The 12,945-nt window shown below is 36.6% G+C and overlaps 1 protein-coding gene across 1 annotated transcript in view; it reads right to left on the bottom strand.

Moving 5' to 3' along the window:
* Positions 1–4,324: 4,324 nt before the first annotated feature.
* LOC114363042 (uncharacterized) overlaps positions 4,325–12,945 on the bottom strand; it is a 40,371-nt gene continuing 31,750 nt past the window's right edge. Inside the window, exons 20-22 of the mRNA XM_028318640.1 lie at positions 12,294–12,385; positions 11,403–11,514; positions 4,325–10,680 (exon numbers count right to left, since the gene is read on the bottom strand). Coding sequence (XP_028174441.1) covers positions 10,545–10,680; positions 11,403–11,514; positions 12,294–12,385 — 340 coding nt within the window. The 3' untranslated portion in view covers positions 4,325–10,544. The remainder of the gene's footprint in view (positions 10,681–11,402; positions 11,515–12,293; positions 12,386–12,945) is intronic.

Raw genomic sequence — 12,945 nt, 5'->3', positions numbered from 1 at the left:
ATACAATCGCATTTTATATAAAGTTTTATTTCAATTTTACTACTTTAAAAATATTAATACATAAAATATTTATATATTTTGAAAATCTTGGAAAAGTTTTTGTATCTGTATTGATAATAGTAATAACAAATTTAACATAGGTATAACATAGATTTAAGTAGTGTTTTCAAATTGTATTGGATATTATTTTAAGTGTGTAGTTGCAGCGTGTATCGTAACCAATAGCAATATCCACCACCGCCTTTAAAGAGTAACTATAGCGACCTCAGTGCTGCTGGGGGGCTACTGCGAGTTTTGCTCGATATTGGATAAAGATTTGTATGTAGAATATAACACCAACTTCGCATAATATTGTCGAGCGCAGCCAGTAGTAGTCCCTCTCTGTTGATTCTCACGTTATTCGCCGGCCTGCGCCGGCGCGCCTCTCATAGTGCCTGTAGATTGGAGCGGGAATGTAATAGAAAGGAAACAAAGTGCAAACAGAACGAAGAGATTTATATAGAACGGTGGCTCCTTATTGTATTTAGTGGTTGGTCGCTTTTATTAAGTAGGTGTCGACACAGCACATTTTGTGTTGTTCGCAGTGGGAGCACGGATGCTGGAGCGATATTGCACGGGCTTGGTTCACCAAACAGCTCAATTTTGTCGACTAACAAAATAATTCATAAATTATACTCTGAAAACAACTATATCATCTAAATACAACGAATTTAGAAGTCCAGTCTAGAATCAAGTGTTCATTAATTCTTTAAAAATCCAATAGATTCGATCAAATCGAGCTGTTTGCCTGAAGTAGTGGTTTGATGTGTTTATACATAGGTACGATTGTTGCAATATTAAGAGTCACAAATTGGAAGGAAGAGTCTCAACACATTTAGACATACAAAATGTACTGTGTAGCCATTGAATATTATGATATAGCTTGCTAGTATTTCTAATGTTTTAAATTTAGATGTGTATTAGAGACATATTTATTTTTATATAATAGTCTTTATCACATGGAGTATGTAGTGTTTGCTGATATCGTAAAGAATATGTATCGGACTGTAACCAATAGATTCAGAGTATTTATAATAGTTTATATATTTCTCAATATATCAAGACCCTTATTTTTTAATTACTGGTAAAGATTTACGAGGCGACTGTACTATAGGAAGTGAACTTTCGACTAGAGAACAAATCTTGTAAGAATATTTCGCAGTCAAAAACTGCATTTAAATTAAAGTGTTCACTTTATCCTATTCTTTCTAGTTAACATGTTCACTGTCATGTATGTCCCTTATCATTATATCGGTAATTAAAAAATAGTGGTGTATATTAGCGGATGCGTGGCATTGAAATGCGTCGCATTATTGGACAGTCCGGGCCAGATAAGTGCAGTTTTCCTGCAGACTTATTTTAAAACGTTATAATTCCAATTCAAGGAATTTGTACAAGTTCAGCATGCGAGTTGGAATTCTAATGCTTTGAAAATACGCCTTGGCACAGTAACAACTCTTCAAACTCGCACTTCCATTTTACTCTTACTCGTAATTCTTATTGGGAAAGCCAGCCTCGTGTGGTCCACTTGATACGTTTTGAATTTCGATTAATTCCGATCTACGACTGCATAAATCGTATAGAAACCCTCATATGATTTGTGCGCGAGTAGGAATTGAAATGTTAACAATTTGTTCCATCATCTACAAAATCGAAGCGCGAGTTTGAATTCGTTTTACTGTCAGTGGGCGTTGTGGATCCACTCCGGCGGCATGGCAGTGCCGCGCCCGATGCCGACAGAACTTGTTTGACAGGCGTGGTGTGGTTCTTGTTGTTGTTTTACTTTATTTCGTTTTATTTAGCAATCATTTAATCAACATTTATATTTCATTTACTGTTTGCATTTTATGTTAGTTAATTTACTTAGGACCAATGTTGTTTTAAAGCTTCATGTTTCTGCATTCGCATAATAATAACCCCCTTTTTTATATTTTAATTAATATAATTTTTCAATTATTTAATCTTTAGGTAGGTAGGTCCAACAAATTCTTTCAAATTTATTATTGTTAAATTAGAAATAGATAATATTGTAGTAGATAACCAATTGTGCGTTTACAGTCGCTCGGGAAGATCAAATAAATTATGTTTTCAATTTTATATTTATTACTACAAAAATATGCATTCAAGCTTCTATTAATATCATAGTAGGTATTTTATAACAAAATAATTTTCAAATCCATGTGATACAAACATGTAACAGATGTGAAGATTATAATTATTACTAGATAGGTAGGTTTAATAAATTTTAAATTCCATTCAATAAAAACAAGTGTTTTATTTAATGACCTAACATTTCCTTTTCAGGTGATTAAGTGAAAAAGACACGAAATTAAACAAACTTCTTCATTTTAAACTCTTTAATAAATAAAACTCACAACATTGCATTGTTAATTCGTGTACATGAACATTAAAAAATCGGTGAAATGAAACAAAAATCATGGTTACTAAAATACATAAAACAAAAACTGTTTGATAGGTACGCACATTTTGTTGGGTAAATAATAAGCTGGTAGTGTTCAGTCAAGCTCGAAATATAAGGTGTTATTTTTTGTACTGATCATACTTTACCAAGGCATCTAATAAAATCATACAAATACAACCCAAGTGTTTTTAAAAAAAAATTCAGGCTAGTTTTTGTTTTTGCTTTTCCTAACAAAAAAAAGATATTATTTTTACAACCATCCTGTCTTCACTCACTGCCTCTCTCTCTTTCTTTACTCATTTCATTCATACGAGTACGAACAATGGCCGCGCGCGTTCATTCAACGTTCACACACATAAAGGTTAGATTACACTAAGCCTACGTTACCAAAAATTATCACTCGTGAGTATGTACGATGTTACATCATGTTAATAGGTACTACGCGCTGGGAGAAACAAAATCTAGCTACATAAGTAGGTAAATAAGTGTATTTTCATTAGTGTAATAGCGGGGGACTTTTCCAACGAACCGAGGCGAATCATCCGCGTTAAACTAGAAATTTAAAAAAGGATAGAAATTGGAATTCAATATCTACGGTTTCGTAATGCCTACGCAATTTATTTAGAGACGTAATAAAAAATTGATAGGTACATACCTATTACTACTTCGCTTCGCTTCAGTGGAAATGCACCCTAATATTGAATATGAATAGGTGTTGTAAATAAAACTCACTGATCAATTTTCCTGGTTTTAATTCCTAAATTATGATTTGCCATCACACTTTAGATTCATTGATTTTACTTATTCACACATTTACCTATTTTGAATGTTGTTATTTAAAGTTCCTAGGTTATTATTACACTAATCACAATACATTTTGAACGTCAAGCCTTTGTTGAATGTTCACGTAAACACTGTCTTGCACTGTCTAATCTAGCCACGATCGAATTGAGGTAATGCTTTCGGGCTGCACACTTGCTTGCTGTTCACTAGACACCACGTCGGATGTTGTATTCACAATTCGCGCACTAACTTTTTTACGGAAAAAGTCCCTTTCGCGTAAACAAGCACTCATCTGTCCAAATCACACTGTAGGTATGTACCTAGGTAGACTTCCGCAATAACCATCGATAGAACTCGGTCGCGGTCGTGGCCCTCTGGCAACAACTCCTTGATAAGGCATTCCGTATTTTTACGCAAAAGCCGCCGTCTGCGGCGCTCGCATCTGGGTACCGCCAGCACTGTGCCGGTGATTGAAATTGAAATCCAGAACTTCGTCCTCGAAGCGCACGGGATCTCGTCAAGTCAGGATACGGCTGCGCTCCCTGAAGCGCTACGCGGCTCCAAACAAGCAAGGTATGAAGGTTTTCGACTCGTCAATGTTTCTCGTCGGCCAGTTAGTGTGCCCGAAACATAATTTCACCAGCGTTTTGTTATTGATCAAGCGCGGCATTGTAATAACTCGCACATACACTGCAACACGTTTGGGCGCATTGGACGGACTGGTACGATTATTTATGTTGTTGCGCTCCCGCATGCCGATCGGCGGCTCGGCGCGGGCTGTGGGCGCGGAGCGACTGGCAGCGATATCAATATGGCCGACTCACGCGGCGCGGCACGTGGCAGCGGTCGTTGCCCTCGGCCGGCTACTACGATAGTGCGTAAACGAATACTCACCGCGCTCAAAGGATGATTTATTTTTTATTTTTTTCGAAACATTCTTTGTCGTTTTACTCGAAAACTAGCCTGAATTTTTTTTTAAAAACACTTGGGTTGTATTTGTATGATTTTATTAGATGCGTTGGTAAAGTATGATCAGTACAAAAAATAACACCTTATATATTAATGTTTCAATGTGCTAAGGTAATTATAACAACTGAACGAATGAAAGCTATTAGCAGACCAGTGAAAATTCAATTAAATATAACATTTATCGTTAAACCTGTACCTTTTGCCTTCCAATCCAAAAGCCGAAAAGTACTTATACAGGGTGTATAGTTTCGGCTTTTGGATTGGAAGGTCTACGGATAGCCCTAGTGATGCTCTACCTCTGGGCTTCGGCTTGACACTTTTGGGGCACACTGTATATTTGTATTAGTGGACGTAGAGACACGTCCATATAGCGGCCCGTGTCCCACACAAACGTACGTACAGTTACAAGTACATTTATGGAGATGCTATCTAGTGATTATTAACCTTTGGTTACATTTAAACTTATTAGTCGTCAGGTTGTGTTTATATAACATAACATTAGTAATAACAAATTAATAAAATAAACATTATTTGTGACGTTATCTTAGGACTAGGTTCTAATATAAATAAATGAGCAAGTGTGATGATGACCTATCTTATGATAAGGTCAGGCGCATCCGTTCCTTTTGTATTAAGGCTCTAACGTGAAACGCGATCCGCGTGGCAAAGTAGCAAATTATATAATCAATATGTTAGGCCTTGATATAGACATACTATATAAATTGTTTTATACACTACTATAAAATCAGATTTTTTATAATCTCTCATAATATAATATTTAATATCTGTTTGGCTTTAAAATCTACAGAGAGCGTTAAAAATTTATACATATTAGAAGATTTACACACATTTTTAAGTGCATCATTCGTTGCCCGTAATCATACTGTTAAGTTGTATCTGCAACCATAAATTGTAGTGGCCCTATCGCGTATATAAAAGTACTACGCGTAAAAATAGTTATCATTGTAGTAGTAACTGCGAAAAACTAAATTATCCGTTACTACCATTACAACCAAGCAGTAGGAGCACAGACAACGCATGCGTGAAATACAATTTCCATTACACATAAAATGAATTTCATTACAGTTGCCTTAATGGTTCACAAGAGAATCCAATACGATTTGGAATATAAAATTAACTGCATAGGTTTATAGATATTATTGATGTTTGGAAATGATTAGGGTAAAATACCCAATGTTGAGCTTTGAAAACTGCAAGACGTACTCGTATCGATCCATTTACTTGGTAAAACAAAACTCAAATCTGGACTTAACAGTAAATGCTCTAACCTACCCTAACCTAACTAAAGCTTACTTGTCATGGTCTTACATATTGCAACATTCAAACACTAGTTACTCTAAAAATGCAATATTATTGAATACTTATTACGTTACTTATAGTATTATTTATTAATTTGTTATCCGGTTTCACCGTTACGCAACTCACTAATTTACACACTTTCTGTGTATCTTTTTTCAAAACTTTAAAAATATCCAAATTTTGTAAATTTCGTTGAGTGTTGTTATTAGGTTTACTTAATATATTCGCTTATGGTTTTAAATCTGACTCGAACATTATGTAATTAAACCTCTTATGGGCACTATTCTCTGTAATGATGAGAACCAATCGACCAAATGTTTTAAAATTAACAAAATACGATCAACGCTGCGCAAATAGAAAATATTTTTCGTAATTTTGCTAACACTGAGTGGTAGATATAGTTAATTATGTCAATGGAATTTGGTTTCCAAAATACCTACGAATTTTACGATTGAAAATAGAGTTATTTGAAACAACTTCTTGACCATACAAAGTACGTATGACGTCATGACTAACACTCAATCTGCAAGTTTTGAAACTGATTCAAAATTAATTAGGTGGCAGCACTGTTTTCACAAGGACATAAAATATGTTTGTTGTACTCCGTTTTAAAATGAATGACAAATAACGTTTCTAAAATTTAATTGATAAAGGCAATCTTATTGAAATTTCCTTTTACTATCAATACAATTCACTTTTTAAGATGGGGGTATTTCTAATAAAATAAACGAAATTAACAACTTGGTGCACTTACCCTAAAAATTCGGTGGTGATTATAAGCTACGAGAAAATGGGCATGGTGTTTGTACAAATACAGGGTGTAAAGAAACAGGTTCACAAAAACATTTTTTTCCTAGAATAGTGTTGTACGTTTCACCCTGTATAAATACAATACTTATTCATGTAATATTAAGTTAGTAATGTATAACTCACTCATTTTGTGTAACAGTCAAAAGTGCAACGTTTTTATGTTAAATCGGCATAACTGAACCGTTTAAATGAAGGGTATAATTATTTTCTGCAGGAAAAAGGTCTTGCAGAATTGTATAGTTACATCATACATAAACTTAATTATTAAATAAATTACGTCATAACCTATTATTTAATCTTTTACAGAGTTCAGGCAGTTCACGTTACGTCTTATTTGCTTTATTACGTTAACTTACAGACCGGCGAAGCTACGGTACTATAATTTACTAGGCACTATTTTACACATTTATACATTTCATACATTCACAACTCAAAAAAACTATTTAAAAATCATTTCGGAGGAAGGGTTATTAACTAATTAATGCTAAAAATAATTGTATAAATAAGCTGCTTATGATTTCATACAAGCCAATTTAATATTACATCATTTCAACTCAGCTTAACTGAATAATAAGTTTGGTATAATGACAGTTATGCATAGAAAATATTATGCCTAAATGTAAATTTTGTTCTACAGACAAAAAGTTGTCTGTGATTTTAAAAAATGGCCTTCAAAAGATCAGATCTTAATATTTTAACTAATATAAACTTAAATTAAATTACTTAATAAAATTAAACAAGAGGTATTAGTATTGCATCAGACAGCATAGTCGTTTTGGAAGTGGTATTAGTATTTTAAGAAGCACTCTGATATTATGGCAAAGAAAGTTTGTAATACTCAAATCTCAGAATGGCACAATTTACTTTAAATTTAGTTCAGTTCAGACAAAACACGTATAAAAATAAATGCCGGAAATATCCACGATAAATAAAATTCATTTACTTAATATTAATTTTGTATACGTCGTGATATAAACAATCAATTTGTGCTACAATAAATAAGTAATCTAATAAAAAGTCGAAATTTCATCGAGAGGAGATCTAAATAAATGCAAAAAACAATGCGCTGAAATGTTAAGAGTTAAGTATTGTTATGTGGAGCGTATTTCCATTGGTCTGTAAAGCAAAGGCGAGGCGACTAAATGTCAAAATGTATAAAGGCATTTGCATATTATGCATGCGCTAACTCTGTGGTTCACGAATGAGATGTGATCAAGAGAAAGTCCCATGATGTAGGCACGAACGTCGACACACGAGCGTATTAAAAATTAAAAATGTTGGGTCACCTTATGGTTACCTTTTTTTTAATTTATAATTTTTGCGTTAATAATACTGGTCAAAATTAAATAAATATTTTTGATTTGATCTGACTTTCAGTTCTCAAATATAATATTTACGAATCAAAATAATTTTTGTATCCATTCATATCTACCTTGCCGTTGCTGTCGCTTCTACAGACTAATGGTAACACGCCCACAGGTCACTAAAACAATATCTTACTTAATTTTATCTTAGCTTAGTATCAAACAACTTTCAACCTTACCGCATTATAAATACGCACTATCGTTGTTTGAGACAAGTGCACTTGATCCGAGGTATAATATCCGAGTCTTTTCAATTCCACTCTACTCCCTAAATTAGCAATTGAACGCGTTACTCTGTGATAGCTTAGGCCGCTTACACATGGACGACTTTTGTAATAGTAAGTGTTTATTATAATTCTTTTTTGACAAAGATGTGATAATTTTAAACGTAGGCAATTCTATTCATCTTGTCATCAAAAGTGATAAAAATATTGAAAATCGGTGGATAGACTCGGCCTCAAATATGGACCCTCAGTGGTCAAGAGAATACCCACTAAATACTCTAAAAGCTGCCATAGACTCACTATTACTTATTAATAAGTTCTTTTAAAAATCAGATCATTTTTCAAACGTCATGGAAACAATTCGTCTATGTATAAGAAGTCTTGCCAACACGCAGTATTTCCGATTCCACCGAGCCTCTACTTATCTATTATCCCTTTGCCACTATCCCTTATTTAGTATTAACCTTAGAGCTACTCAATTAGTGAAGTTAGGCCGCGCACACATGATACAATACTAATTTAGAGTTAAAGCGAGTGTGTGACACCGGCCTTATCAAAACCATTCAATATGGAACTTACATACGTCCTTATTCTATCGTTTATAGCTCGGCAGACTACAAGGCAACTACAATGGGCGTCGAAGTAAATACCTTATCGTTATATTATCCTTAAGGTACATAGTTGAAAAGTCACCAATGTCATAGTGAATTACTAATTTTCATGGCCCATAAAACTGTCTCTAAATACTGGAAACACAATAAAAAAGAATAGAGTAAATTCCGATATAATTAATTCCATTATCTGCTGATGTTAAGTCTTTTTTCATACAATTCGAGAAGACATTTTAGACATAATTCTAATTTATTAGTCAAAAGATTAATTCTCAACATGACCTGGGCGGACATTTTAATTAAACTGTTTTTCGTGTAGCTGCAAGCGATCGCAGACCTTACGGCTGTGGGGCAGATTTCAAAATCAATCTGTCAGTAGTTGTTATGTGAACATATTATTTAAATAACTTCAAACGACTTTAGGCCTTATATAAAATTTGCGTAAACTAGCATATTAAGGCCGACTGAATGAAATGTAAAGAAAGTTCGTGAAGACTATAGACCAGGCACGGCGAACCTTTAAGTATCAACGTGCCACTTTTCTGAAAAAAAATTTTGATGTAGTCATAAACGTGCCATCAAATAACACCTAATGCTATCAATGAGGGGTATAAGTAGTACAAGTGGCGCCATTGGCGAGTAACACTAACTGATGAGAACAAATACAGCCCCTATATAAAACACAAACAAGTGCTGAAGTGTGCGGTTTGCGTAGATCAATTTTTCTTACGTTGATAGGTAGCTGCAAATGGATGTAGACCTTATAACTTAGATATAGGGTTCAAACGGAGGTTCCGACGTGCGCACGGTCGGCGTCGAGCGTGACGTCTTCTGGGCTGGCCAGGTATGCCAATACCAGCCCTAGATAATTACCATAGGGTTCAAACTGAAGTGCCGAAGTGTGCGGTTTGCGTAGAAAATAACTGCAGCTTATTATTATAAGTCAGCTGCATCCGATTATAGGCCTTACGTCTTCACAATAGGGTTCAAACTGAAGTACCGACGTGCGCACGGTCGGCGTCGAACGTGACGTCTTCTGGGCTGGCCAGGTCCACGCAGAGTCGGACCCCGCAACCCGTCAGCATCCAGCGGCTTTTAGACCTTACGTCTTATACATAGGGTTCAAACTGAAGTGCTGAAGTGTGCGGTTTGTGTAGATCAATTTTTCTTACGTTGATAGGTAGCTGCAAATGGATGTAGACCTTATAGCTTAGCTATAGGGTTTAAACTGAAGTGCCGACGTGTGCACGATCAGCGTCGAGCGTGACGTCTTCTGGGCTGGCCAGGTCGGCGCGGATCGGACCCCGCGACCCGTCAGCATCCAGCGGCTTTTAGACCTTACGTCTTATACATAGGGTTCAAACTGAAGTGCCGAAATGTGCGGTTTGCGTAGACAAATGTTTCCTAAGTTGATAGGTAGCTGCAAATGGATGTAGACCTTATAACTAAGATATAGGGTTCAAACTGAAGTGCCGACGTGTGCACGATCGGCGTCGAGCGTGACGTCGTTTGGGCTGGCCAGGGATGCCAATACCAGCCCTAGATAATTACCATAGGGTTCAAACTGAAGTGCCGAAGTGTGCGGTTTGCGTAGAAAATAACTGCAGCTTATTATAATAAGTCAGCTGCAACCGATTATAGGCCTTACGTCTTCACAATATTGATCAAACTGAAGTGCCGAAGTGCGCGGTTTGCGTAGATATTTTTTTCTTACGTTGATAGGTAGCTGCAAATGGATGTAGACCTTATAACTTAGTTATAGGGTTCAAACTGAAGTGCCGACGTGTGCAAGATCGGCGTCGAGCGTGACGTCTTCTGGGCTGGCCAGGTCTGCGCGGAGTCGGACCCCGCGCTCCGTCAGCATCCAGCGGCTTTTAGACCTTACGTCTTATACATAGGGTTCAAACTGAAGTGCCGAAGTGTGCGGTTTGCGTAGACAAATGTTTCTTAAGTTGATAGGTAGCTGCAAATGGATGTAGACCTTATAACTTAGCTATAGGGTTCAAACTGAAGTGCCGACGTGTGCACGATCGGCGTCGAGCGTGACGTCTTCTGGGCTGGCCAGGTCTGCACGGAGTCGGACCCCACGGCCTGTGAGCGTCCACCGGCACGCCGCGCGTTCTGTGCTTGGGGATACTCTGGAAATAATACAATTTTATCATGTTCTAACTATTTCAACAATAATTCTGAAAGTCATCAACCGTTATCGCATCCTTATTGATGGAAGTAAAAACAAAAAATTTCATCTATGTACAAATAAACACTTAATTACTTAGTTAAGCGCTTACCGACCTAGCTAACTAAGCGATGCGGAAGAGGTAATATTTGAAAGTTTTTATACAATACATAGCTGAAAGAAACACATTTGATATCTGACTGTCGTTTGACGTAACAAAAATATATCATCCGCATCATCTCTCATAGCCAAAGCTTTTATTCAGTACTTTGGTCCTTTCCAGGGCGCTTATACACTTTCCAAATATAACTTGCCCTACCACTACTTAGAGATAACATACAGGCTAAAGCCCGGTCTGTGAGCACGTAGAATTTTGTGCAATGACCTCAAGCTACCCATCTTTATCGCTCGCGCGTAATTTTGCGACTGTGCGACGGGCGCCCGCAGACAGTATGCGAGCGCGACAGCAATATAATTACGTACGAGCGATAAGGATGGGTAGCTTGGGGTCATTGGACAAAATTCTACGTGCTCGCAGACCAACTATAGTACTGAGAAGTTCTTTGTACTTGTCACTTCTTCCACCACTTTTCGTCACCACATTCCTCCCAATTAATCATCATCTTAATTTTGTCGCTTTGTACTTGACACATGTTTATCATAAGCCCTGCTGAAGGCGCTCACCTGCAGACGCCCTCGGGCGGCGGTGGCGGGCGCTCGTCGTCGGGCGAGGCGGCACTGGAGCCCGAGCTGGCCGCCTCGTCGCTGCCGCCGCCGCGGTAGCGCTCCACGCACTCTGCAGAAACATTTACAAGTCAAAATATCAACCATAAAATATAGGGTGTTTTTTTAGAGGTATACAACTTTAAAATAAAATAAAATTGATGTAAAAATATATTTTATTACAATACAATACAATACAAAATCATTTATTGTGAATCATAGGTAAAATGGTGACATGTTACATTAGGTAGTATCACTATGTTCCGCTCAAAGAGCATACAATTTGTCAGACAACAATAAAATTTGGCAGTTACATAAACTAATTAGATTTATCGTCAAAGAATTCAGATATATTATAATAACATTTATTAATTAAATAAGTCAGTAAAGTTTTTTTAAATGAATTTAGATGTTCAATTAATCTAATGTCTTTTGGTAATTTATTCACATGGTATTGGTTTTTATAAAAGATGTTCTTATGACATTTATGCTTCAAAATGATTTCGGGCCTGTGCCACGGTTGGCTCAAATGTAGCGTAATCGAGATGTCCAGTGTAAGCAATTTAAAGTTTTACTCCTCTAAAAAACACCCTTTACATTACTCAATTTAAATACTGTGTACTTTTTGTTTTAGCGCATAGCTCAGTGCCTGAGTTATGGGAAGGTGTTTTTGTTAAATGTCTCTGACGTCGTCACGTTTTATCGTATCAAAATCACCCCTCCTGTGCTGCTCACATACCTTAGGAACTGGCTGAGTTAAGCGCTAGAACTTATAGTATTATGATTTAAAAAGAAAAACTTTTAAAAACTTGCATAATATGTAAGTAATGTAACATTTTTAAAGTATCTCACCTCTCCGGTCGTCGCAGTCGGGCGCGTCTTCGAGCGTGCGCAGGATCTCGGCACAGAGTTCCGAGTCAAGCGGGACGGGGTTGTCCGACTCCCTGAGAAACAATTTTTGTTATAAGGATTTCCATTTCTATACAAATGCTTCAAGATAAGATGACAAAAGTTCTTAATAGATGGTGGCAATATGCCTTTCAAATTTCAGGAGCCCCTTTTGCCATCTTTTGTAAATTGGAACCTTTCATCATAGTAGTAGTGGTATTTATTTGATGTAGGAGGTTGGAAACTTAACTTCTCGCAGAATAATGAATAAATGGAGGGGAAAAGGGGAGGAGTCCTCTCCATTGTTGTTCTGCCCGACAGGGTTCATGGTGATCCAATTATATATTTAAGAACTAATGTACACTGTGAAATGCAATAAAGAATTGAGTATTGAGTTAGACAGGGACTCCAAATTTACACTTCACACGTTTTGGGTCTTCTCACGCTTTCAATTATAATGTTTGGGTACACGAAACCAGTCTAGGGTTTCGTGGGTAAGATTTGCTGTAAAATACGAGTTTTAGATACCTCTCAACTACTTCCCCAGGCGGCTACAGTATCCTAGCCACCTTCAAAGAACTGACGTACCGTCCCACTCATGTAGTTTAGTTACAAG

Source organism: Ostrinia furnacalis, unplaced genomic scaffold, assembly GCF_004193835.3.
Source record: "Ostrinia furnacalis isolate ACB-3 unplaced genomic scaffold, ASM419383v2 OfSCF0396, whole genome shotgun sequence".
NCBI lineage: Eukaryota > Metazoa > Arthropoda > Insecta > Lepidoptera > Crambidae > Ostrinia > Ostrinia furnacalis.
This window is presented reverse-complemented; position numbering and strand designations above follow the sequence as displayed.